This window comes from Corvus hawaiiensis, chromosome 24 (assembly GCF_020740725.1).
Source record: "Corvus hawaiiensis isolate bCorHaw1 chromosome 24, bCorHaw1.pri.cur, whole genome shotgun sequence".
NCBI lineage: Eukaryota > Metazoa > Chordata > Aves > Passeriformes > Corvidae > Corvus > Corvus hawaiiensis.
The window spans coordinates 9475843-9503646 of NC_063236.1; the positions used below are offsets into that span (position 1 = coordinate 9475843).

The following is a 27804-nucleotide window of genomic DNA, read 5'->3' on the forward strand; positions in this document are numbered from 1 at the left end:
GGAGGGAGCCGAGCTGGGAAGAAATCTCCTCGGTTTGTGTCACACCAGGCCTGGCAGCTTTCAAATCAGCTCATTCTGGCCTGGCAGGTTTGAGAAGACACAGCTCAAACTCTTCTGAATTAAAATCCACAATCACATTTCTTGGGCTTGATAATTCCAATCTCCATTTTGGCTACTTAGAGAAAAAAAACCCCCACTATTTTAAGGAAAATTTCTCCCCAGAATAGCACCTGATTTAGCAAAAAACTGTAAAATACAATTTACCTCAAGGTCTGATGAACTCCCTCCTTATCACAGCCCCTGCAGCTGTAACTTTCTATTTCCTCTACTGAAAGAACAAAACCAAACCCAGTCAAAAGAGCAGAAACTTTGTTAAAAATATTTATTTAAAAAAATACAATTGTTTTGCATGTCTGGTTGCACATAACTATTAACATATGATTGACTTGAATAATTTGCTACAATGCTTTTTTAAAGCCAGCTTGCATTATACAAAGCAAAATCCCTCTGTCAGTTCTTACATAAAATAGTTTTCTTTAACTATTCCCACCCCATTGTTTTTTAAAAAAAAGATTGCAATACATTGATTTTTATTTTTAGGTTTTTTGTTGGTTTGTTTTGGTTTTTTTGTCTGGTTTTTTGTTTTTTTTTTTTTTTTTTTTTGCACAAAAATCGAAGCAATAGAAAAAAGTCACCTGATTTCTCAGGAAAGACCTTCACGATGTTTGAATAACAATTCCCAAAGAGCCTCTGCCGAAGCAGCGTTTGTCACTTCCAAGTGTCAGGACAGTGCAAAGGAAGTTTTGCATCTTTAAAAACTTTGCCTCTCACTTGAATTCAAACCTGAAATGTGCTCAAACAACTCCATCCCTGCCCTAATCCAGTTGCTCAGACTTTTCATTTTCAGGATAATTTAACACACTGAAGGTCTTCCTAAATGTTATCCTGGAAGGTTAAATAAAAGCAAAATTTAGTAACACTGAACAATTACTGAAAACTTTGGCTATTTATGTACTTGCATTACATACCAGCATTTTTTTTTAACACAATGGCATTAAGATACTCTTAATAAGGTATTTAAAAATAAAAAGTTAGACTGAGAAGCAATTCTGTCCCAGGCAGGGTCACCCGGCTGGAACAAGGGGTGACTTTTACAGTTGTCTTGTCCAGAAAAGTCTCCAGTGTAGGAAGTTTCAGACACTCACTACAACATAACTTTGCCTCTTGAATTTGTACTATATATATATATTTATAGAGAAAAGAAAAATGCAACTCTGTTCTGGAAAGAGCCACTGGAAATGTTCCCCCTCTGCTGCTTTCGGGGGAGTTTCCACCACTGATTGTTCTGAAAACCCCAGGAAGGTAAAACTGGCTCCAGCCCAGAGTTCCAGAGGGAGGGATCTGCTCCCAGCTCCCAAAAAAAACTGCCGAGAGCCCAGCTCAGCCTGAAAATTCCAGCAAGGAATCCACACCAAAACTGCCTTCCCAAAACAGATGTGCACTTCAGGAATGAACAGGACAACGCTGGCACACGGCACCACAGCTGGGTGGGGGTGCTGGAGTTGCTAAAAATTGATTTAAATCCCTCCAAGACACAAGAAACTGCCCAGCCCAGGGAATCTGGAGCAGCTGCTGCTGGATCTGTGCTGATTCCCAGGATTCTGGCCTCCCAGGACTCACTCCCAGATTAATTCCAGCTGCCCTGATCTCCTTTAGGGGACACAACCGCTGTGTTTCCCTAGAATTTCCCCCTTTAAAAATTTTTTTTTCCCAGCTTGATTATTTCCAAATCAACTTCTCAGCTCTAAAAACAGAGGGGAATAAGCATTAAATGTGCTACTGTACCCATCACAAAGCACTGTGACGTACGTAAGGCCATCTGGTAACACTGCAACAGGCTACAAAACAAGTTGGAAAAGGGAATTTTAGGGGTTTTTTTCCAAACTACGAGGAATAAATCTCAACCCTGTTCACAGAGAACGAAACGTTTCGAAAGTAGATTTTCTATAGAAAAACTCTGTGCAACTGAACAACAGCAGAACAAAATAAAAACAACAACAACAAAAAAGTCAACACGATTCTAGGAATTCTAGGAAGCAGTTTCAAAGCTTGGAGGGTTCAGGACATGCTAGGGAAAAATAAAAAACCAACCCCACAACACATCCCAAGGAACTCAGAGCAAAGCCAGGGATTGGAATATTGGAACCCCCCACCCCAGCACACAGCACACCCCAGGAACCATGCACAGGCCACCCTCAGAGCCTTCCTGTGTTCCGAAAAACACGGAAAAAATAACCCAGAAGGAAAATAAAAATAGAAATGAACAACAACAGCTTCCAGTTATTGGTACAGCACTGCTGCAGGGACTGCTCAAGGGCTGAAATGGGCTCTGGAGTCACCTCCAGCCTCTCCTCGCTGTCTCCACTCAGATCCCTGTTTTCCAAAGGCTCAGGACTCTCCTGTTGCAGCCCTGCTTTGAGATGAAAACCTCCTGCAACACAACCTCAGCAGAGAAGTCTTTTAAATCAAGCCCATCAAACACAAAACTACTCAAAACCACGTTTAAGACACTTTTTTTTTTTTTTTTCAGGAGATGTGGCATCCAACAATGTCAAAAAATAACCTTTGGCAACTCAGAGTGGGGCAGGATTGATCTGAGTGCTAAAAGGGAAGAAAAAGCCCCAAAAAAACCTCACCAGGGAGTGCAAAACATCTCAAAGTGGCGACTGCACAGCGCAGAATCTGCTCTGAGGGAGGATGGGGATATTTATATGGATTTTTGGGAACACCTCCTACCAGGCATGACCCACGTGTGCTCCAGGCAGAGCTGTTCCAGCCACGCTTCAACACCGAGGAATCTAAAAAACCACAATTTCAGCTCTCGGAGTGTGCTTCTCATCAGGGCCTGGAACAGCTCCACAGGCAGAATCTTGCTGCTTTCTTTGGGAGGGGGAAACAAAATTCAATTTGAGCCGGTTTTAGGGTGGTTTTGTTCCAAAAGAATTCACAGGAAGCAGACATTTTGCTATTCCAGCAGGGAAATATTGGAACATCCAAGGAGAAACAGGGCCCTGCCCACCTGTGGTTCTGGTCAGCCAGGAAAACCATCTGCAGGGAACACATTCTCCTGATTCCTGCTTGTTCCTGGCATAAAGGCAGGAATAACAGCCCTCACTTCAGGATCCACTGACGCCAAACCCCAAATTTCACCTTTCTGCTGGAGACGGCTCCGAGTCCGTCAGGGAATTCCCGCAGGAACGGGCAGCGCTGCCCTCACTGCTGTGACTTTGTAGCTCCTCTGTGGTGCCCTCCTGACTCAAACCAGGCTCTGGAAGAAGATTTGGTTCCATTTCCAAGGATTTTTTGCTGTCCAGAGCCACCTCTCACCTCCCCGGTCAGCACCACTCACTCCCGGTGGAATTCCCTGCCCAAAAATGCTGATCCAAGGCAAAGGGACATCCTGGAGAGCCGCATGGAACTGTCCCTGCACTTTATCCTCCAGTCTTCCCCTGCCAGCTCTGATCCCAGCAGCTCCAGCTCTGATCCCACTGCCCTGGATGGCCAAAGGCTGCCCCATTCACAGATCTGCTCACGCTCCCCCGCCCCTGCTAATTGCTGCTTAATCAACTCCAAACCAAGCCATAAACACCTCATCAAACATCCCGGAGAGCTCCTGAGTGAATCCTCATGGATTCTGGGCTCCTCTGCCAAGTGGGAGACCCCAGGGGCTGCTGGCAACACCCCACTCTGTGATTTTGAAGACAAAATAACCCCATCCCCACCACCTCAGAGGCCAAAAGGTCTTTTTTCCCCCCCCCCCCCCCATTTCTGCTCTTCCAGATCCAGGTTCTGTTCCTCACACAGAACTGATGAAGGAAACAGACCAAAACTGTCACCCAAAACTCAAACGTCAAGTTTGTTGATTTTAACAACATTCCCTGTCCCACTGCTGAGGTTGATTTCCAGAGCTGACAATGCCAAGAGAGCCTCTTGATACAACACTGAGATGCCTGTAAACAAATCTGCCTTAAAAATGGAGATTAAATTGCAGAATACATCAAAACCTGCTGTATAAAACAGGAGCAAAAAAAGGAAACTAAAAGATAATGAATAAACCACGGGAGACAAGGGAAGGGCAGAGCTGCAGGTTCTGATCTCAGTTCGAGGAAAAGCTCCAGGAGGGGATCAGGGCCCTACATTCCCATCCCAGGGAATCCCAGAGGGATGCAGCTCCCTGGGCTGGGGGAAGGGGGAGAAGGGAGATCTGCACCTCAGCAGCTTCACTGCCCTTAGAATGAACATTAAAAACCCAAAATGATCCATTTGTGAGACAGCTGAGGTTTGAAAATGCATCAGAGGGAGAAATTATCCCAACCAGTGCCTTTCTGTTTGCACACACCACTCCATTACCCCAGAGATTGCATGGATACTGAAGCCTTGGGATGCCCCAAGTGAAAACAAGGAACTGTCCAACTCCAGGAATTTTATCCCTTCCTGACCTATTGCAAAACAGAGCTTGAATGTGTCAAAATCAGGGCACAGGGATTGCATCCCCCGCTGAGGACAGGCCCGGAACAAGGCTCTAAACCTAAAGCTGCTGCTAAAAAAGCCCCAAATCTCCTGCATCGCCCTCTTCTTACCAGGATCACCTTCCCAGGAAGGACAGAACACAGACGGTTCCATAACCATAGGCCACTCTTCTGCTTCCATGGGCTGCTCCTGCCAGGAATCCTGAAAATCCAGGATCCCAAACGGAGCCAGGCACGGCGCAGGCAGCGGCAGCAGCTCCCCAACCCTGCAGTAGGGCCATGGAAAAAAAGATTCCCAGAAGCAAGACACGAGTTCAGCTTCCATGCGCCCCAAATCCCACCAGCAGCTGCGTCTTGGGTTCCATGGAAGGTGTGACCCGAAGTGTGGATTCTATTCCCACCTCCCTGAGGTGGTGAGAAAAGGTGACTCAGCCCTGATAACACCCGATAACCCCTGATAACCCCTGATAACACCTGATAACACCCTCGGCGGGGCCATCTCCGCTAACGGGCCATCAGATCTCCTGGAATGACTCACGGAATTCCATCATCCCATTGAGAGACGCCCCACCCAGAGGGGAGGAACTGCACGTTCCTACCTGGATATAAGCCGAGGCCTGGAACACCGGGGCACTTCTTCCACTGGATTCCCAGAGGAGAAGAGCTCGAGAAGCACCCCTGGACCTCCAGGGACAGCCCAGACTTTCCTGTGGGATCACCACTTCAACAAGGCCACGTCCATCACTCCAACGGGACTGCAGCCACCATTTACCGGGACACCCACCAGGGTGCCAGGCTGGATGCTGACTCTGTCAGTTTAAGCTGCTGTTTCTGTATCATTGCCTCGCTTTTAATCTTTCCTGTTAAATTGTAGCTCTGGCTTGGACCCTCTGGTGATAAATTCACCTGGGGTTAATTCCTGCGCTGCTTTGTTTCCAGACTAGCACGAATTTTGGTGCTCAGCGTGGGGCTCGAACCCACAAGCCGGGGATTGAGAGTTCTGTGCTCTACTGAGTGAGCTCTACCATCGGGATGCGGAGCAGGGATGACAACGTGAGCTGGAGCGGCATCGCCGCTGCCCTCGAGGAAGTGGAGGAGGATGAAGAAGACGTGCCCGTGGTGGCAGAGTTCATTGATGAACGCCCTGATGAAGTGAAGCTCGTGGAGGAATTCCCAACGAACTCCAAATGGAAACTTTTAGGAGACCAGAACGAAGATTCGCAGAGTTCGGATATTTCGGGACCTGCCAGGTCTGCCATGAGGCAGCAGCGCCACAATTCCCCCGAGCCCTCGGCCCCGGGAGGGAAACACAACGGCTCCTTGGAGCTCTGTGCCCTGAGATGGCAGCGTCACGACACCCCTGAGCCATCCCCTGCCAGGAGACGACGTCCTGGCACCCCAGAGCTGTCACCTCCCAGGCAGCAGCAGCGTCATGACACCCCTGAGCCATCCCCTCCCCGGTGGCAACGTCAGGATTTGTCACCTCAGAGAGAGAAGCCGGGGTACCCAAGTGGGAAAAGGAGCCGAAGGAAAGGACGGACTCTGCCCGCCGGGAAGGCCCAGCACAGGTCACGGAGTCCCCCGGAGCACTGCCCGCGTCGCTGGGACGCTGAGGGATCTCCCAAGAAGGCTCACACGAGGTCATCCAGGGCCAAAGCTGGGTTGCTGTCGGCTGATGTGCGGCAGAGGGAGAAGCAGGAGCTCCAGAGGCACGAGAGGAGCACCAAGCAGCTGGAGGAGGAATCCCGGAACGCTCAGACCGTGTTCCGAGACAAGTCGGGCCGCAAGAGGAACCTGGCCCAGGAGCAGCTGGAGCAGAGGCTGAAGGCTGAAGCAGAGCCCAAGAGAGAAAAGCAATATGCCAGGTGGGGAAAAGGGCTGGCACAGGAGAGGCTGCAGCAGCAGCAGAATGTGGACGATGCAATCAAGGAGATGCAGAAGCCCTTGGCCCGTTACATCGATGACCAGGAGCTGGATCGAATGCTGAGGGAACAGGAGAGGGAAGGAGACCCCATGGCTGCTCTCATCAAGAAAAGGAAGGCCAAGGAGAAGAAGGAAAAAGAGAAACCCAGGTACAAGGGACCAGCACCTCCCCTCAACAGGTTCAACATCTGGCCTGGGCACCGCTGGGACGGCGTGGACAGGTCCAACGGGCTCGAGCAGCAGCGCTCTGCCCGCAGTGCCAACATGAAGGCGATGCAGGAACTCACCCACAAGTGGAGCATCCAGGACATGTAGGAGAGAGAGCTCCTGGAGTGACCCACGAACACCCCCCGCTGCCAGAGCCCCGAGGAATGGCCTCTCTCCCTGCAAGGAGCCCTGTCCTCAGCATTCAGCATCCCACTGGACATTCTTCCGAGAGGCAAGGCTGCATTTCCCTGTCACCGGTTTCTTGTTTGTGCTCTAACGAACTCTTTTGTTCTGTGCCAAATGCTTCGACCTTCCATGGAACCCAAGACAGCCAGGAAAGAACTGACGCAAAAATTGCCAAGCATTCCACAAAACCAAGGCTACTCCAGCAACAAGAACCTAAGAAAAAAGTTTCTGTAATGCTGCATTATTTCATTTGTTTTAAAATCACCACGGTACAGAACTAAAACAGAATCTACTCTAAGCCCACCTGCCCTACGCTAAATTAAAAACAAGTTGCGAGGAGCTGCACAAACTGCTCCTGAAGCGACCTACAGAACCAGCAGTTCACAGAAGCGAGCCCCCAGGGAGGCTCTGCCAGGAATGTGATCCGAGGAAAAGCTGGCAGTTACCTGTCAGTGAATGTGGCTGACGAGGCAGCACACGGACAAGGAATATTCCCTTAAGTGACCTGAAAATTGCAGCGGAGAAAAGGCAGCGAAAGCTGCTCCTCTCCCACCTCTCCCTTTTCCATGAGCTTTCCCAGCTGCCTCCTGAGGTTATCATCCTATGTGGACTCGGATTTTTTCCTTAAGAAGCCAAAGCAATCCCGTTCCTGCTCTGCCTGCTGGGTTTTACCTGATGGAAACCATCCCATCCAGGCTGTGCTTCCATAGGAACTCGGCATTCCCAAAGGAAAACCTCAGTCTCAGCCAGCTGTGACAGAGCAATCTTGGGGAAGCTTCTTGGAGAGCAGCAGGAGCCCAGAAATAGCATTTTTTGGGTCTGACCCTCTGCCCAAAGTGATAAAAAGTTCACGAAGAATTAAGTGCACAAATTTTCACTTTTCAACAGCTAAACTTGGCTTTTCTCCACAGGGGGACAAGGGGGAAGGGAAGCAATTAAATTGCAAGTTTTTAGTGCTCATTGATGAATTTTCAATTCGAATCCCAGCCTGCAAATGTGGCTCTCTCCAAAGTCCACGTATTTGGTAGGCGTAAAATCGGCCAACCTAAACCAACCAAAGTGCTGCTATTTATACATAGCCATAGAAATTTCCCAGAGCAGGCTCTGAACATGCAAACCAAAAAAAAAAAATTCCAGATGCCTGCTCTTCGTGATCATCTGCAGCTTCATTTCTGCATTTCAAAAATAAAAATAAATTTTTTTTTTAAAAAAAAGGTCAATATTGCACATTTTAAGAGCTGCTGGCGCAGGAATTTCCTCCTGCAGCTGCTGATGTCTAAATGTGAAACATTTTTGCCTTTGCCAGGACCCAACAGGGAGACAAGGTCACTCCATGAGCTCACTCCCTGCTTCTCCACCTGAAAAAGGAAATATTCTTTTTCTCCCATTTCCCCCCGGGCAGGTGAACAATGCCCAAAAAAGCAACTCTGTTCCACCCACCTGTCCCAGGTGTCACGTCGGGAACACACAAAAGTGGTTTTTCTGTATCTCAGTGTCAGCTATAGCAAGGTAACATCACTGCAGGGAAAGAAAAGTCTTGGGTGTTGTGGCTTTAAAGGGAATTCCAAGCCTGCAAATGTGGCAAAAGGAAAAACTCTGGAAAAGCTCGAGTTCACCACTTATCCATGGAATAGGTGCAGTATGTACAGCAAACACTGTCAGCTCCTCGTGCTGGAGAGGGAAAAATCTTCCTCTGCTCATGGCAGCTCGGAGGATGCTGAAGGAAAGAGATGTCTCCATCTGTTTTCTGGGAATATTTTATGGAGAAGATCCTCTGACACCCCCAACTCAAACCCAGAAGTTGCTGCCTGACATCTGATGCCCAAATGAGAGGGACACACAGACCCAGGGCCCAACACACCCAGACTGAGGGGCTGAGAGAGGAGAATCTCTCACTCCTTTCACTCCTCAGTTCTCTTAAAAGGCCTCCTGAGGTGTAAAAATCCACCTCCAAATTCCATCTCGTCTCCAATGGCTCTGGAAAGCAATCCTGCATTGTTAATCCAGGACACCGAGGAGGTGAGAGCAGATTTACCACACGGTTGATGCCCCGTGGAACCTTCCCTCAGCCTGACCTGGGGTCAGTACTCCCTCCAAAAAACAAAACCAAAAAAAAAAAAGCAACAGCTCCACTGCAAAACTTGGGATAAGAGCTGGCAAAAGAGGAGCTTCTCCATGTGGGGAAAAGCAGGAAGCTTTTCCACAACTGTGGGGAAAGAGGAGCGACATTAACGCTGGGACGTTGCTGTTCTCACCCCGCTGGGGTCTGGAATTCCAGGTCAGGCAGCAACCTCCCCCCAAAAGCACAGGGAAAACCCCCCCATCCTGCTCATCCAGCAGGGAGGTCCCAGGCTCTGGAAGAGGTCTCTGGCACAAGAAATGTTTGGACTCCAGCATTCAAACTCTGTGAGAAGCGAAAGGAGCTCATCCCACCGTTCATGGAAAAGGGAGGGAAGGCAGGGGAGCATCCAAAATCCAGCCCCACCTCTTCTCCCAGGGGCTGTTGGGCCACGCCACCGCTCCACAAAATTGTCCTGCACACAAATTTGAAATAAAATCCTTGGAAAAATGTCTCCCTGAAAGAAAAAAATAATAAAAGAAGAAGAAAAGACAACGCCAGCAGAAAAGCCTCGGCTGCTTTTGTCACTGCACGAGTTGTGGTGCCCGCGGGGCGGAGCTGAGAGCACACACCCCTTTCCCAAGCATTTCCTGGAATGCCAGCTTCCATCAGGATTCGGGGTTCTCCTTGCCAAGCACAGGAAGCAGAAGAACAGAGGGTTTTGTTTTTGTTTTTTTTCCAAGAGTCACAGAGAAAAGCCTCCTCTGGTGCTGTTTGCTGCAGTCAGTGCAGACTCAGGTGCTGCAACACCACCCAAAATTCCTTTTGGACACGGGGAAGATCTTCCAAACCAAGGAGGAGAAGAGACTGGAGCTGCAGCTCCTATTAAGGCGTTTGCATATACATTCCCAACCTGGGTTCTTCCAAAAAAAGGGGGGGGATTTTTGCAAAAAAAAGGCATTTTTTGATTCGGGAATGGCAACAACTACGATCGTTGAGAACCTCTGTGGAATTACAAACTGGTCGTTTTTAAAAAAGGTGGTTCAACAGAAGTGTCCTATCTTTGCCTTGCTTGCCACTGTGTCCTTTCCCAGCAATTCCATGTGCTATGTCTTCTGGAGATCGGGGGAAAAGGGGCCGGGGGTGGAGGGTCCATCCAGTCCAGACAGGGTAAATGGGCCGTGACTGTTCAGCACTGATGGAAACTAAGAGACAAAAGAAGAATCATCAGGCAAAAATCCACTTTTAATTCACTGCTCCTCCCATATCTGTGCACAAAGGAGGGAAAAAAAAAACCCAAACGCAACAACAAAACAAAGCAAAACCACCCCAGGCTTCAAAGAATCCTCTTGGCTCGCCAGTTTTAATTAACTTTTTAATGCCAAGCAGTGTCTCAGTGACCCCTGAGCTGAGCACTGCCCCACATCCTCATTAATAAGTGATTTAATCCAGGTTGTGGGGAAAACAGGGTCTAAATCATCCCTCAGTTAATTATCAGCTCTTTCCAGGGTAAAATATCCAGTGTCATTTCTGCCCTCCTTGTTTATTCCCCATCCTCATGGTGCAGATGAGGAATTTCCTTCATCTCCATGGAGATGACAGGTCCCAACCCAGAAGATTTAATTAAATTCTTTAATTTCAATGAAATTAAGTAAAAATGAATTCAATTGATTAAATTTTACCCTTTGCCTCAGCAACCCCAGGCAGCAGATGTGGTAATTCCAGTGCCAGAGTGGAAGGTGAGGGAAAAACATGAGAATTACAACTAAAGGAGTGTTGTTTTTTTTTTTTAAATACAGGGGATTTTTGTCCTATATAGTAAAAAAACCCTGGCCTTGGACACTTCCAGGGATTCAGAGGCAGCCACAGCTTCTCTGGACAACCTGTGCCAGGGCCTCCCCCACCCTCACAGAGGTGAATTTTATAGATTTCTTCCATAAAAATCATCAAAACCTGTGCCACACATCATCACAGAGATCAAACACGCACTCTTCCTCCTCACCAGTTGTCAGATTAATTAATATTTTTTCAGCAGGAACGATTAGAACAATCAATAGAGTGGAGATATTCAAAATTCAGGAAAAACCAGACCAAAACAGTTATAGGGAGGAAATTTTTACAGGAAGAACAGACCTAAAAAAGAAAAAAGAATCTCTCTACCAGCAGCCTGTGCCACAGTTAACTTCAAACATTCCTGAAACACCAACATTTACAATATCCTTAAATAAAACCGGGCAAACACTAAAATTAATGCTCTCAAAAGCTAACATGGGGGTAGAAAACAACAACTCGTGTTTTATTTCCACAGCAGATTTTTTGGGATAAACTGATCCCTGGAAATCCCTGGAGAAAGAACCCTGGGACTCACCTGGAAGAGGGTGTTAGCACCTTGCAACCTGGCAGGGCTGAGAGGAGCCACCGGGCTCAGGGTGCTCCAGAAGTGGATGCTGGAGAGCAGAGGGCTGGGAGTCAGCAGGATGGGAGTCTGAAAATACAGGAGAAAGCAGCTGTGAGAGCCTTTCCCATGGAATTCCAGCCTTCCCCGTGGAATTCCAGCCACAACACCCTCAGCTGCCACAGATTTCAGGAACTCCCCATCCCCTCCTTCCTCCTGCTCCTCCTCCTCCCTGCCAGCCCCATCCGGCTCTCCCTCCCTCCCCTCGCTGAGCAATCCAAGCCCTCTTTTCCCAAATCCTGCTGGAACCCACAGCAGGGCAGCTCCTCCTCCAATCCAGCACCTGGAAAAGTGGGATTATGGATTTAAAAAGGAAAAACAGTGGGTACACGCCTGCTCCTGGTGCCACTGACAATGCCAGCAACAACAAAAGGAATTTCCATCCAGCTCCTGAATATTCCAGGTTCACCAGCCAAGCACTTCCCAGGGTGCCAAAAGAACAACTCCACTTGGATTTTGTTGGGTTTTTTTTTCCCCACCCTGCCTTCAGCCATTTCAGTTTTCAACCAGCAGCTTCCCCACGGTTTCACTCTAATTCCGATTTATTGCAGGGGAGAGATTACACAGATACAGAATGATTTAACAGCCCTGCTGGATTCAGTTCTCTTCCAAGTTTTCCATGAGACATGAAAGCTCTCCTTTCCCACACAAAGATAACAACCAAATTAAGCAGCTGCTCTTATTGCTGCTCGCTCACAAGACTTTGGCTTTAACTAAATGCTACTGACTGAGTGAAAAAAGCTGAACAGACACCTCTGTGGGTCTCTATTTTTGAAGGATTTTCAGGCCCAGCTGAAGGATTTAGGGTTTCTGGAATAATTCAGTATCCCCCTGGCAATTTACAAAGATCCTGCTGGGGCTGGTTTGGGTTCTGCCTCCACATGCCAGCCCTGTGTGCACGGCTGAAACAGCACCTGGGCACACTTTGGGGTGAATTAACACCAACTGTCATTCAAACTTGTGTTTGATTAAAAAACAACAACCAGGGAGTGACATCCTGAGTTTCAAACCTCCGCACGCAATCAAGTATTCATTTTCCACTTGCTGTTTTCATCACTATTGTTAGTTAAAAAAAAAAAAAAAAAAACAAGAACAAAAAACCAGGAAGGGAATTTGGTTACCTGAGAGAAAAGTGCTGGAGTAAGAGAAGCAGTTGGGAGAGAAGGACTCAGGATGCCCAGAGGACTTGGATCGCTGCCTGTGATGACCAGAGTGGGAGCCAACTCCAGCCCTTTGGGTTTTTTAGATCTGGAGAGGTGATTGGCAAATTCCTTCTCCAGCACAGCTGAATCCTGCTGCTCTTTGGGCTCTGGGGATTGGTGCTGGAGGCTCTGGGCCTGCTCCAGCTGCTGGGAAGCCACGGATTCGATGTCCGTGTCAATGTCCAGGTCGGGGTTGGAGCTCAGGGGCGGCGAGGGGGGCGTGGAGGGGACCTGGAGGGTGGGAGAGACTGAGGACATGGGGGGGGTCGGGGTGAAGCTGGTGCTCAAGTTTGGCAAAGGTGCTGGAGGAGCTTCGGGGACGGTCAGCTTGGGCAGGACGAGCGTCTCCAGGGTCTGCAGAGTCTCCTCCGAGCCCAGGGGAAGCGAGGCGGACACGGTGGGGGTGGCAGAAGCCGTGGAAGTGACAGCCACTGCTGAAGTGGTGGAGACCAGGGGGGCAGAGGGAGGCTTTTTGGAGGGCATGGTGACAAACTTGATGACAGAGGGGGTGGGGTCCTGAGGTTTCTTCTCCGCCAGCTTCTCGGCCGGGTTCTCGATCTTGATGGACCTGAAGAGCTTCACGCTGGAGGAGTTGAGGGAGTTGAGGGTGAAGGAGGAGTACAGGCCTGAGTGGATGTAGTCGTTGCGGCTGGAGGACTTAGCACAGGACTGGGATTTCTCCTTCCCACAGTTTTCCACGTCCTTGGGAGCGCTGGTCACCTCCCCAAAGCCGGGCATTTCGGGGTCTCCCTCGATCCGGCCCACGACGAGCGGATCCATGTTCAGGATCTCCGGGTACGACACGAACTTGTACACAAACTTCTTCCCATTCACCTTCTTAATGATATTCTGTGGGGAAGAAGACAAAATATATTTAGACCTTCTTCAGATTAATTTTCTTCCTACAAACACTGCCTAAAATAGGCAGAGGAATTAAAGGCTGTAATCTTTCAGCAAAAAAAAAAAAAAAGGTTCTTTTTTTCCTGTTTTAAAAACACCCTGTGTGTTCCAGTTCTGCTCCCAGAGCTGGCAGACAAAACACTGCAACAGGTGAGCTCAACCTGACATTAAACATACTAAAACCAGCCTAAAAACTGCCAAGAAGTCCTGTTTAACATCTTAAATTAAATTAAAAATATCCATTATTCCCATCAAGGATCTCTGGGTACAAGATCCACAAGGAGCTGGGTACACTAAGGGTAACTGAATAGCAGAACTTGCTAAAGGGTTTCTCCAGGATTGCAGAATTGAGAGCTCGTACTTCAAATCAAACCACCTTTATTCTTAATAAGATGATAATAAAGGAAAATAAGCAGCTGAACCAGTCAGCAGAATGCAGGCTAATCAGCTATTTCAATACCACAGAACTGCATCTGTCAAACTTGTTTTCCTCCTCAGTGAAATGCCACACACACTTGGGACTTGAGATTATCCTTATTTATCATTCTGTGATTGTTGTTGAGATCTCTCAGTGCACCAAGGCAGATTTGTGCCACCCAGCAATGAACACCAGCAACTTCCCACCTGCTCCAGGCTCCTCAGGAACTGGGGGTTATTTTTATCTGCTCCACTCACACGAGAGAAGTCGTGGGATAAAGGGAAACAAAGGTGAGACCTGAAGGTGTTGGATAAACAAAAGCTTCTTACTCTGCTGGGCTGAAAACAGTGGCCAAACTAAAGGTGAAGCTCTGAACACACAGAGAAAATAAAGATACTTTGGGCTGAAAAACGTTTATTTTGAAGCCCCTTCGTAGAGAAAGCTGCAAAAAGAGCTGAAAGTGGTGCAACAGTCACCCCCTCCATCATCATCCCCTCCCAGTATTGCTTTAACTGGAGTGCTGAGGATTTTAACCCTTGCAAGGGTGTGTCTTTTTGGAAAGGGAATTAGGATCCAGAGACAGATTTGTATCACCAAACACACCGAGACAACACTTTGCACAAAGCCACCAGAACCTCACAAAACAACCAGCGAGGAGGAAACAGCACACCGATAAACGAAATTAAAAACCAAAACAGCACCTTTAAACAAAGCAGCACAACTTCCTTCGACCTGGCAGAGACACAGCGGTGACACCCCTCCCCTGAAGGAGGGAATGCAGGAGCAAACAAAGCTCCTTAGGCTGCTGAGAGGGATGAGGATTGGAGCAGGATTTCCCACCTACCTTCACGTAGTAGTAGCGCAGCGCCCGGCTGAGTTTATCATAGTTCATGCTGGGCTTGTTCTTGCGGATCCCCCAGAGCCTGGCCACCTCCTCTGCCTGCAGCAGCTTGAACTCGCCGTCGTTGGAGGTCCAGCAGATGATATTCTTGTTCTGGGGCTCTTGGAGCAGCTGGAGGAGGAACTGCCACAGGGTGATGGCACTGTCCATAGCAGAGAGCTGCAATTCACAAAGGCAGGTTAAGCCCGGAGCATTTCCCTGCTCTCCCTACAAGGGGGGGAAAACGGAGCAGGGATTGTTATTTCCAAAGCCAGCAAGAGTAAAAAATTATTAGTCACCAGTCGTGAAAGATGTTCCCTGCAGAACCGAGGGGCTGAGTGCCAACTCCGGCGTCTCCTCCCACATGTCAGTACTTTTCACATGGGTTATATTTAGCCTCATTTAACTAAATCAGGTCACTTTGGGTAAGTTGCAGTGAGTCACTACCCCCAAAAAAATGTTTCTAAGTTGTTCCATGTTCACCCACTCTGGCTTGTGCTGCTCTGTGAGAAACAGCTCAGGTACACCCAGGTAGGAATCAAACCACCCCCTCACCTCCTCCTTTCCGTACCTGCTCCCACCTCGGAGAGAACTCAGCACAACGAGGAACTGCAAAGCTCCAAGAAGAGGATGCCAGAGCAAAACCAGCTCCATTTTCCTTCAGTTTCCATTCCTGCCTCTTTACCAGCAGCCCTCTCAATCACCCCGAATCTCTCCTTCAAAGCTTTCTTTCCCAGGTATCACCCATTTTTTTTATGAGAGTAAACATAAAACTAAATTTAAATTATTTCAAATACTGCCTTTGCTCGGCTCTTAATTCCTGCCATGTCTTACCCACGTCAGTGATTTAGGCTGGGACTTTCTAGAACTGATATCTGCCAGTTGATTCCTGCACTGAAGTTGCAGATGCATAAATTCATCAAGGACAGACCAGGCAGAGATAATGTTTTACCTTGACCATATCTGACTGCACCAAACAGCATTCCCACAAATATTTTTAAGCGGAACCCTCATCGTTCTGTACAAGATACACTGTGAATTAAACTAGACAAAATATTAATTCAGCATCTCCTATAGATTCTCTTAGTCCAGAACTGTTTAATTAACACACCTTAAACTTCTTCCTGTGAAATAAAAACAGAGGAAAAATGCTCTGGAATAGTGAATTACACTAAAAATACACATAATCACTGTATTTTCCCCCCTAAGTAAAGGGGGTCCAGGGGCTCCATCTGGATGAACTTGATACTCAAAACACTATTCCCAAGCTCCAAAACAAAGGCATCAAGCCCAGCCTCAGGGAGCAGGAGCCAGGCTGGTGTTGGTTGAAGTCCCTGTGCACACAGGGCTCAGTTTAAGATCCAGCTGGGCCTGCCAGCTCATCTTTGCTCCCAAAGCCTTTTATTTCAATCTCATTAGTGCCCAGCACTTATCCAGCCCTATATAAGGAAGGGAACTGTGTCCACGGGAGAGGCTGAGCCCTGGGACAGGATTAGAGCTGACAGCTCACACAGGGCTCTCAGGGAAACGAGGTGCCCCGGGGCAGGTACCTTTCTGGGCACAGCCCATGGCATTCCAGACCTTCTGCAGAATCCCTGCCTCATGGCACACGCTGATGTGACATTGATCCAGCCAGGTAAAATTGCTGCAATTACATGGAACAATCTCAAAATGAAGGACACCCACACCCCCTCGTTAGGCTGGCCCGAGGTGCTTTCCCCGTTAATTACTGCACACGTACAGCTCCCTGCTTGCCCAAATTAATTGCTCGGCACTCGAAGAAACTGGAGGCTGTGCTTCCAGACTCTTCCCACACTGCTCTGTGCTGTGCCAGCTGATCCATACAGGATTTAGGGACCAGGCAAACACCTTCAAACTCCTCCAGGACCGCCTGGTGTTGCCATTTGCCACCGACATCCAAGATCTGGAACGCCGGGGTTGTGCCTCGTTATCCACGGGGATGATGCAGCCACACGTGGTGGCGTGGAGAGCACGAGGACTTGGTTCTGCCACCCTGCAGAGCTGTCAGGAGCAGTGAGATGTGCTAAGAGAGAGCAGGGAAACGAAGCTGAGTGATTATTCCCACGCTGCGTTTATCTCCAGCACTCCGGGAGCACTGCACCAAACGGCGCTGACTGATGCAACGTGGAAATCAGATTAGCAACAGGATTTCACAGTGGCAAAGGCTCTTCTTTTTTTCACCCCTCCTGCTAAAAATCCACGCACCTTTCATCCCAGAATTTAACTGGTGTTCTTTCATGAAGCTGCCTCCCTTTAGGCAGTCCCACCTTGCTGTTAATCCCAAGCTGACCAAAGCCAAGCGTTGCTGCCCAGCTCACAGCTGGGCTGGAATGCAGCTGGAGATGCACAGAGCTGCCAGAGCAGCACGAAGTTCTGTAAAACAGCACACGCAGAGTGGCCAAAATGATGGAAGAGACCAGAGATTAAAAAACAAAACAAACACCTTTCCCAGAGATGAGCTAAGTTGTTCTGAGGAGCGTTTACCAAAGTTGTTAAAGAGTTCACGCTGCTCAAATCCTGCTGTTTTCCAGCTGGAAGGATCCTCCTGCCAGGGGCAGAGTTACAGACTGTACTGGAGTGCAATTTTGATCAAGTTCCTCCTGATGTTTCTGGCATTTGCAGCTTCAGGCACGTCACGATTCTGTCCGTCACTTGGAGGACACATTGCACAGCCCCAGCCTGAAAAAGCCTTGTCTAAGAAACACTAAAAGGGTGGAGAGGTCTCCCTTATTCCCTGGCTGTCACAGAACAGGAGCTGAGAGTACTCTGGGATTGTTCCTGGAGGGGTTTTACTGGGTATAACAGAATGAATATTCCTCTTTATTAAATATCCACTGCGTTCATCCCCAGGCAATGATGGAGAGCCTGCAGTGCAACCTCATGGAAACCTCAAAGAAATGGGGAATATGGAGTTTTTCTGGAGATTTTATACAAAGGGAAGGCCAGAAAACAACCTTGGTCAAAGCAGTGGGATCACAGGTGGATTTTACCCCTTCAGAGTCCAGGAGCAAGCTGTTACCTGGGAAAGTCCAATGTGTATTAGGAGACAATGTTGTGTTATGAACTAACACATCTCATTTAGCTTTAGTACCCAAGTTGCTTTGATACAGCATGAGAATACATCCAAAAAAATGCTGTTTCTTCAGGAAGAAGAAGAATATAAAAAAACATCACACAAGATGCAAAATTAAAACCAGCACAGGTGAGCCGAGCACTTCTCTTTGCCTGAGAACCACCAAAAGTGGGGAAAAGGCTTTTCTTTCTGCAGCCCCTGGGGCAGGAGGAAGCTGCTGCCTGTCCTGAGCCCTTCCTTTGGCACCACAGGGATGAGAAGTGGCTCAAGAACCCCCTGTCCCACTCCTACCCTACATTACTGAGGGTGAAATGTTCTCTGATGATCTGTAAACAGCATTTCAACGTTTCAAATTTCCTCAAAAGGCCCCAACTCCTCCTCTCACAGCTCCCCACCAGCACAAAACCCCTCCTAAGCCCCACTGCTTCTCCTCCACGATGAACACACCAATAATTACAAACACACCACTGCAAAACATCCTTTTGCTGAAGGCTCTTTTTCCTCCTAAGAGCCCGAGGAGAAAGGAAAAGGCCTCACTGGAAAAGGGAATGAGGCAGAGAGGCAAGAGCCTTTCCCCTCCTGCACCATGTGAGCAGGAGGAAAAAATAGTTGCTAGAGGCAGAGGGCAGCTCTGCTTTGTAATGAGGGAGCTAAAATAGAGCACTATTATTGTCTTGAGATCTTCTCCGACGCCTACGGATGACCCTCGGAGTTCAGCAGGAGCTGGCAGGGTTCGGCTGCGCGGCTCCAGGCACGAGCACAGCAAACCTGAGCCTCCTCCTGCTGCTGCAGCTCTGCTGGAGGCCTGGGCTTTGCAAAGCCTTGAGTTTATCCTGAAAAGCCAGGATTTGGGAATTTGTCTCTTTTCTGGTGACTTCCCTGTGGCACTGGCAGCTCGGTGCGATCCATGGGATTACAGAGCCCGGAGGCTCGGCTTTTCCTGGGAATGCGAGGGTGCAAGAAGGGCTGGCACCGAGGAGTTTAGGAAGTGGCACGGTCTCCCCCGTGGGCAGCAGCTGCACTGCCTGTGGCACAATAAATCCAAATATTCACCCTCTGTGCTCCAAAAGAACCCCTCTCCACGCGCCGGGAAGGGAGCAAAGGCGGGATGTGGGGTGTTAGGCCTGCCCTAAACCCCTCCTTCGAGGTCTTCTGGCAGATTTCCTGTGCTTTGACTCAACACCAAATACTCTCCAATAATCTTTCACCTCCATTTGTTGCAGCAGCATCTGCAGCCTGATGACTTCTGCAGATGGGCTGAATAAAAAGCCTTGTCAGGCCCCCACACAGGAACAAAGGCCCAGAGGAAAGGAAGGATGTCACAGCCACGCAGCAAAATCATCCCCAGCACGGCTGAACTGGCACGGTGACAGCTGTCCCAGTGTCACAGCGAGGGGACGGCCCCAAAAGGTGGCCTGGGAAGCAGCAGCGAGCAAGAGGAAACTCAGGGAGACACAGAAACAGCTCCCAGCTCCAAAACAAAAACTGAAATAAAAGGCAACAACAGGTTTGGGGGAGCTCACGGTGCAGGTGAGCAAATCAAGGCCTCAATTCCAGGAAATTCCAGGAGAGCAGAGCTTGCTCTGGGATTGCAGCACACGAGCGCTGAGCTGCTCAGCCTTCACCTCCCAAAGCCATTCCCAGGGATTTTTAGCACTTTGGGAAGGCCACGGTGTGTGAGCAGGAGGAATTCTGTAGACAATAATAACTCCTGCTCTGTTGTGCAATATTCCTGGGGACACAAGGCCTCGGTGGCTGTTCCAGGAAAACAAACAGCGGAGTTGGGTGAAGGAGACTTTTGGAGGTCACAGGCCCAAGCCCACGTTACAAACCTCCAAGTCTGAGCAGGATTTTCCCTCTCTTTGCCCAATTAAATAAATGAATAAATAAATGGGTGCCCCATCCCTTTCATTGTAGTGGCAGGTGTGATACAGCTGATGAAGTATCCAGTTCAGTGGTTATCAAAATAAAACCAAGCAACAATTTCATCAGCAGTATCCCATTCCTAATAAACCTTTCCTAAAAGCTTTTCCAGCTCCCAGGGCTGTGACTCACCTGAAGTGGTACTTTTAGGATTTTATCAATTTTAATTAATTTTAGAAAGAGCGTACTGTCAAAAAAAACCCCAGAAATCCACAAACCTGCTGCCCAAAACTCCATACCCTGATGTGGTGGGAAGCACGGAAAGGAACTGAGTCCTTTTCCAGAGCACACAGACAGGTGAAACGTCAGGTAAAAGCCTCTTGTATGTGTAAAATAAAGGAACTGAACAAGGAATCCAAACTAGACATGCAGAATTCTACACCTCCCTTAAAAAATTCCAACCCCTGGCAGCTCTCCAAGGAGTAATCAAATCATACCATCTCTAACAAAACTAACAAAAATCAGGCAAAAATAAGGAAAAAACACCCCAAACTGCAATAAATTCTTGTTTTCCCCTTGGCTCCTGCATTCCCTGCACCGTTGTTCCCAATCCAGGCAGGAAAATCAGCCTGTTGTGCAGGAGAAGCTGTGGTTATCGAGGCAGGAAGTTCCTTGGAAGGAAATGCTGAAGGATGTCCTCATGATAAGAGCTGCTCCAGAGTTTTCATTGCCTAATCCCACTCCAAGCCTCTCTTTTTCTTAACCCAAAACAAATGTTGCAATAAATTTTGTCTCCCTGGCTCAAAAATTAAGTCACTGGAGACGAAATTAAGGTGTTTTAGCAAATATTTGGGAGGTTAGGAACCAACTGTTTCAGCTTTTTAAGCCCTGAGAAAGAAGTATTTATTTTTTCTTCGTATTTTCCATTTTTTCCTCAGTATTTTCTGGCCTTCCCTGCCTTTCTGAATTAGCCAGGATCGGGAACAAACCATGAAGGACAACAATGACATCAGGATTTCCATGGGACTCACGGCTGCGGACGCAGGCTGGCAGCAGATGAGCCCAACAGCTTTTTTGGGGATATTTTAATCCTGATGCAGAGACAAAGGGGCCCCCTTTTGTTATCAAATATGATTTTGGTTATCACGGCTGACTTTTAATGTTTCACCTGATGGAAAACGGCAAAAAAAGGGGATTTCAAAGCCCACTCCATGTAATTCCTGCAGCTGCTACAATCACTCTGCTCCTCCATCCCTGCCTGGGGATGGCTGACATCCCAACACCAACAGTTTTATGGACAGACCCAATTTCCCTGATTTTCCACACTTGGATGGGCATTATCCCTTTCTTACCTCTCTTTTTTTTTCAGGATATGAGAGCGCAGGGAAGGTTTAGGACCCACAGAGGGGATAGGAAACTTCAAAACCAAAACGCCTTTGATCAGTTTGTGACCCTGCTGGGGATTGTTCCTGAGTAAGCCGTAAAAACACTGATTTCCTGGAAGCTCCTAAGGAGATTACACTCGCTTCCTCCTCATCTGCCACCACCATGGGCTGAGGGCAGTGTTTACCAACAGCAGATTAAATTGGCTTCCACGGGCACAATCCCTCTGCTGGAAGGAAAAGCATCCCCGGTTGAGAGCAGGAATAATCCCAAAGCACAGGTTAAAACGCTTTCTGTCTATCCCAACCGGATCGTGAAAAGGAAGTCTCCTTTCAGCTGGAAAAGCAGCTCCTGAACAATGTTTATGGTACACTCAGCCCCGTTGCCATGGCGATGGAACAACTATTCCCTGCAAACAGGCGCGGAGACCCTAAAAATAAACAGCCCGACCGAAATCACGCACACGCCGCCGCGTCAGGCACTGGGATCGCGTTTGGTGGGAATGGGATGAGGGGAGAGAAATCCTAATAACGACTGGAGCCGGCAGCCTCCAAAGCAAACCCCTGCCTTCCTCAGGAGCTGCTCCTTGAAAATCGGCACAGCTCTGGATGCTGGCAGGGCACAGGGGGGTGCTGGAGGTGGCACACAGGTAATGTGCGCGTGTGTGTGTGTGTGTGTGTGTGTGTGTGTGTATAAGCGCACAGCAAATAAAAAGCAGGATTTGCATACTTTCCCCTCCGCCTCTCCTATTGATGTGGGCAGGAATCCACCCAGCTCGGAGAGGGGAGTGCGGGAGGATGAAAAAAAAAAAGAATAGTGGTGGAGTGAGGAATTAAAAAAAAACCAGCAACCATTGGATCCAACCAGCCCTTGGAGCCAAATAACCAAACCCTGGAGCCACCAACAAGCCCTGGATCCAAACAACTGCTGGACTCAACCAACAAAGCTCTGCACCCAAAAACCTCCAGGATCCCACCAACCAACTCCTGGATCCAGAAATTCCCTGGATCCCACCAAGCAGCCCCTGAATCCAAACAACCCCTGGACCCAAACAACCAATCCCTAGACCCAAAAATTTCCCGGATCCCACCCACCAAACCCTGGATCCAAACAACCCCTGGACCCAAAAATCTCCCGGATCCCACCAACCAACCCCAGCACCGAAACAACCAAGCGACTCAACCAAGCCACCCCTGGATCCAAACCAAGCCCTGGCTCCCTCCAGCCCCTGGATCCAGCCTCTCGCTGTGCCTTGTTCCAGCACAGAGCGCCAGGCGGGGCAGCGCTGGGGGACACCGACCGCACCCCGCAGCCCCCGCTCCCCGGCCCGGCGCTCCCCCCGCACCCCCCCCGCCCCCGCTCACCGAGGAGGAGCCCCGCCGGTGCCCGGGTGCCGTCGGGTGCCGGTGCTGGGCGCGGCCCCCCCGCCGTCCCTCATGCCCGGCCCGGCCGCCGGGGCCGCATCCCGGGGCGGGCGGGCGCAGCCGGGCGGGCAGCGCGGGGCGGCCGCCTTCGACACGGCCGGGGGCGCGCGCGCGCGGGGACCCTCCGCGGCCGCCGTACCGCCGCTTCCGCCCACGGGCCCGCGGCGCTCGCGAGCGGCGGCCAATCAGAGCGCGGCACCGGGAGGCCGCGGGCCAATAGGAGGGCGCGCTCGGGGCGCGGGGCGGGGCCGGGGGCGGGGCCTGGGGCGCGGGCGGGACGCGCGGTCCCTGCGCCCGGGCTGGGCCATGTGCGCGGCCCGGCCCCGGCGCCGCCCCCGCCGGGACCCCCGCGACCCCCGGGCAGGGCAGCCCCCGCCGCACCGGCAGCGCCCAACTCCCCGCCTGCCGCTCAGGGGGCTGTGGGGGCAGAGGGGAAGCGCTTCTGTCCCCCCCCCTCCTCCTCCTCCCCCCGGGCACTGAGGGAGGACGGGGCGCAGCGCGTCAAAATGGTTCATAATTTTTAAAAAAACCCTCTATATTATTAAAATAAATGCAAAGATAAGTTATTTGGACGCATAGGGACTGCCGGCGGAGCAAGGTGAAGGGAGCAGGGGACTCGCTTTTCCCGCTGCTTCTCTCTCCCTCTGGAATTGGGACTCGCAGGTTTTTCCCAGTCCTGACAAACTTGGGCACAGAATTCCTCTTCCAGCGCTTCCCCGCACTCGTGTTCTCCCTGCGGAACATTTCGCTCAAGAGCCCACCTGGGTGCTTCCCCCAGGGAAGGCTGAGGCTGCTGAGCCAAGGCTCTGCAGATGTTGGGTATTCCCGGTTTTTTTTTCCGTGGCTCTCCCGATCCCAACGCGCCGCTGGCAAAGGCAACGATGCCTTTTCGCTCTCCAGGCTGAGCAGGGCTCGCTGCAGGAGGCACAGCGGGAGCACTGATGATGCTGAAGCTCATTAAAGCTGCCCCTGCTCTCGCTGGAGTCCCCAGGAAGCGGCTCCTCCACCGCCATGGGATGGTTCGGGTTGGGAAGGGACCTCAAAGATCCCCCAGTGCCACCCCTGCCGTGGGCAGGGACACCTTCCCCTATCCCAGGCTGCTCCAGCCTGGCCTGCGACACTTCCAGGCATGGGGCAGCCACGGGGCAGCCACGGATTCTCTGGGAATTCCATCCCAGCCCGTCCCCACCCTCACAGCCAGGAATTCCTTTCCCAAAATCCCATCTAACCCTGCCCTATGGTAGTGGGAACCCGTTCCGTGTGTCCTGGCACTGCAGGCCCTTGTCCAAAGCTCCTCTCCAGCTCTCCTTTATCAGAACTTTCTGCACAGAAAAACAGAAGGGAGATAAAAGCAAGGAAAGCCAGAGAGTTTAGGATTTGAGGAAGGCCAGGGGTTTCCCCCAAAGCACATTGTCACAGGCAGAGAGGAAGTTTTCAACCAAGCTGACCATTATTTATTCATTTACAGGAGTTCATTTTCTTTTAAAATGCAGCAATTAAGAGAACTCTTTGTGTTTTTCCCAGCTCCACTTTCAAATCAAAAACAAAACAGTGAGAGAGACCAGGGAGGGAGCGGAAGAAGGAAAGAAGGAAAAGACACAAAAAATCCTCCAGAGCCAGTTTCCTCAGCTTTCAAAATAATTAAACCCCTCTGAAGTGAAAGTATGGACATTTTCCCTCCTCTTTCTCCTGTGGAAAGCATCAGGCAGTATTTCCGCATCTCCACATTACCAGAGCTGCTTTTCCCTGGGGAATGCCGGAGGCAGGAACATCCGGAGCTCTGGGGGCCCCTCCTCACGCCCACCTGACCTGACCTTCCCCAGGGGAGCCCAGCGCTGCTGACAAACCCCGCAGGCTTTTCCCTGTGCCCGTCCCTCTTCTCTGCCAGGCTCCATCCCGGCCCTTTGCCCTGCTAAAGCCTGGGCTCCCTTTTCCCCCACCAAACCCCAGAGGGAAATAAAGCAAAGCCCTCCCAGGCTCTTCCTGTCGAGTCACAGGTGGGAGCTTTGCCAGCATCTCCAGCGAAGCTCAATCCCTTTTTTTGGGACAGCTCCAGCACCTGGCTGTGCACAGCTCGCTCAGGGAGCACTCCCAGATCCAGCTGGTTCCTCCAGGAGCTCCTGTGGGGATGGAAAAAGCTCCTTTGGGAAGGCAAAGGGCAGAGCTCCACCTCTCCACATCCTCCCCTGGCTTTGCCTCCACTCCCCACCAGCAAAATCCCCCAAAATTTTGGCACTCAGGAAAAAATGCAGGAGCTGAATCAAAGAAAGAAAAAAAAACAGCACAGAGAGGGACAGCACCCAAAAATCAACCCCACCCCAGCACCCCAAGCACCTAAAGCTGCATCACGGGGGTGGCTCCAGTGACAATCAACCTTCCTTTTTTTTTCAGGGGATAAGAAATTTCCTACTTCGTGCAACTCCCATTTTGTTCTGCTCCCACTGCCGGGTGTTTGCAATTCAACGTGGGCTTGTTCCTAAGATTAGACAGGGAAAAAATATAGGACAGACAAAGGGATGGAATAAAAATCAAGCAGGGTTTGGGAGAAAAAAAAAAAAGGGAGAAAAAGCTCATGTGCAAAGAGCTTTTAGGAAAGCAGCTCCCGTGTAAACAGCTCCCATTTTAACGAGGAAGAGGCAGCAGAAAAGGGAAAATAAACATATTTAATTGGGTGCTTCTGGTGAATGTTAATCAGGTGGCAGCACCTGGAAATGGATTTTGCAGTTTCCGAGGCAAGGACAGAGTCGTGAAGGGACACAGAGCCCCCAGTTCCAGGAAAGCGCAGGACAGCCCAGGCAGGGGAGCGCAGGGAATTCCAAACCGTATCCAAACTCTTCCTGCACAGCTCTGGCTTGGCCATCACGTGGCTGGAGAGGGTGTCAGGAGGGAATGGGAAGCACAGGCATGGGGAAAAGCCAGGACGTTATGCAACAGCTGATCAGAGCCTAACGAGGCCCTGCTCCAGCACGTGGAGGTGCTATTTTGATCCAGCACTGGGAATCCAAAAGCCATGGAATGAACAGAGCGGCTCCGGGAGGTTTTGTGCCTCTCCCACAGGAAAAGCCTTTGGGTTGGGGAAGGGTTGTTTGGTTGGTTCATAAAATTTCCCAAGGAAAGCTGCTGGTTGCTCTCTCAGGAAGTTTAATATTCAAAGCCTGCTTGGAGCTGGAATTCCAGCCTGGTTTGGGTTGGAAAGGACGTTAAGAGCTCATCTCATTCCAGCCCCTGCCACAGGCAGGGACAGCTTCACCAGACCAGGTGCTCACAAAGGCTTCAGTTCCTGGTTTTAGGATCCCAGCATGTGGTGGCATCACCTCTCAGAGATCCCAAAGACTCTGCAGGATGCCCGTGGAATATTCCAAGGCACTGAGGGACCCACAAACACCAGCAGCCCTTGCTTTTAGGGGCACCTTGATGGTGATGGAGAAATAACTCAGTTCCCATCCCTGTGCTCCCTTCCATGCCCAAAATCTCTTATTTTCCAAATAAAGCCTTTTTTTGCACTGGTTTGGTTTTTTTCAGTTCTCTGTGTTTCCTGCTCTGGTGTTTGTGATGCTCTCAAGAAGCCACAGATCCGTGCTGCTTTCAAACCTTTATTTCTGAGCCTACAGAAAAAAAAGCTCCCGGCTCCTGTGATTGCATTTTATGGGCAGGTAAGAGGGAGAGAGGAAATTCAGCATCCACAGGGGGATTATTCCAGTCCAAAAACCTCCATCCCCACCAATGGGGCAATTCCAAGGCTCACCAGCAGCCAGGGGAGATGGGATAAAATCTCCAGAATTCAACATTTCTCCAAGCAGCACTTGGGGATGCCCAGACCATCCAGCAGCTGTTAACGCTCAAAGGGACGCTTGGTATTTCATTTCCAGAAAAAAACCAGGATCACCCAGTGCCGTGGGAGCTGCAGCACACCACGAGGAGCGGGAGGAAGGCTGGAATTTCTGTCGGAAGGGCTCCTCAGCCCAGCTCCGAGGTGGTTTAAGGTTCAGCCCTAGAGCTGTGCACCAGAGGAGCTCTGGTTCTTACACAACGCCGCCAAACTCGTTTCCACTGCATTACACAGCCCCGCTAAATGCACAATTCCCCTCGTGAAGTTCCCACATCCCGAATGGAATTCCTGACGCAGCTCACAGAAACCTCCCTGCTTCTCCTCACCTGACCCAGCAGCACCGTCCCAGCTGGAAAGCACAGGGCAAAGCCCGTGGAAATGGCATCTGAGAATCTCCTTGCAGAGCCTGCTGTTTGTGCAAACAACCCCAGGCCTGAAATAGCAGAGGTGTGAAACTGTGCTTGGGAGGAATTCAGGGAAAGTCACAGAGAAAAAAAGCAACGTTTCCAAAAGCAAAACAGATCCGGGGATGTGGAATCACGTCTCTGATCCGCCCCCCCCTCCTTCCCACCACGTCCTTTCTAAGCCAAGAGAGGCTTTATCTGGGTGGATTTTCTGGGAAGCAAGGAAAGAAAAGCCTTTTCTGTGGCACTGCCCAGTCCCTGGATCAACCAGCACAAAACATCGCGGCTGAGCAGGTCCATCACTCTCATCCTCTCCCACAGGGAATTCTCCCCAGGAAAGGCAGCTTGGGCCAAATATCAGAAAACAGAGGGTTTTACCTGCAGCGGAGAGCAGCTCCCGGGAAAGGTGAATCCCTGCAAACAGCCTGGCCCAAACCCATGCTAAGGACAAACGCCCGGCCTGGGGTCACCGAGCCCTGCAGGGCACGGGAGGGACAGAAGCCGCTCACTCATCAGCCCGGTCCTACACGGAGATGTTCCTTCCCTGCTCCGTCCCTGGGAGTGGACCTGTACCTCCTCAGCAAGCTGATTATGAGGGAATAATTCCCCCAGCCCAGCCAGCTGTTTTAATTAACTCGTTTGCTCATTAAGCTGCTGTGCCCTGAACCCTCCCAGCCCCGGGCAGAGCCTCAGGTGGGAGCTCCTGCAGCTCCAGGCCAGGCCAAACCCACATTTTGTCGTGTTTTGTGCTCAGTGATGGCTCCAGGAGAGCCTGGACCGTGTCCTGGGATATGTGTGACCCAAAAAGGGGCTCCTGTTGTCCCTTTTCCTCCCAGCTTCAGGCACAAGAAGTGCTGTGGGGACACCTGAGGGTCATCACCCTGCCCATAGGGGCTGCAAACCTTCTCTAGGTGTTTGTCATCACCAGCTCCCACCTTTGGTCACTCAGGGCCAGGAGCTGGGCCAGCTGGTGGCTGGAGGAGCTCTCAATTGTCCCTCTTTGTCTGTTTTTCAGATCCGATTCCCACAAAGGCCCTTCCCTGTTCTT

The 27804-nt window shown here is 50.2% G+C and overlaps 2 protein-coding genes across 5 annotated transcripts; one reads left to right on the forward strand and one right to left on the reverse strand.

Annotated features, from left to right (window-relative positions):
- Window positions 1-367: 367 nt before the first annotated feature.
- ELK4 (ETS transcription factor ELK4) lies at window positions 368-27325 on the reverse strand. Of its 4 annotated transcripts, none has more exons than XM_048327712.1 (5): window positions 27135-27325; window positions 14724-14939; window positions 12481-13410; window positions 11273-11389; window positions 368-10109 (listed from the first exon to the last, which is right to left on the reverse strand). In XM_048327712.1, exons 2-5 carry the CDS (start codon window positions 14928-14930, stop codon window positions 10011-10013), a joined length of 1353 nt encoding a protein of 450 aa, XP_048183669.1. In that variant the 5' UTR covers window positions 14931-14939; window positions 27135-27325; the 3' UTR covers window positions 368-10010. The 4 variants fall into 4 exon arrangements, with proteins under 4 accessions (XP_048183669.1, XP_048183668.1, XP_048183671.1 ...); XM_048327711.1 differs by lacking the exon at window positions 27135-27325 and adding an exon at window positions 22464-22571; XM_048327714.1 differs by lacking the exon at window positions 27135-27325 and adding an exon at window positions 16986-19320.
- LOC125337708 (BUD13 homolog) lies at window positions 5562-6793 on the forward strand. Its single transcript, XM_048327715.1, has one exon. It carries the CDS (start codon window positions 5562-5564, stop codon window positions 6765-6767), a length of 1206 nt encoding a protein of 401 aa, XP_048183672.1. The 3' UTR covers window positions 6768-6793.
- Window positions 27326-27804: the final 479 nt, after the last annotated feature.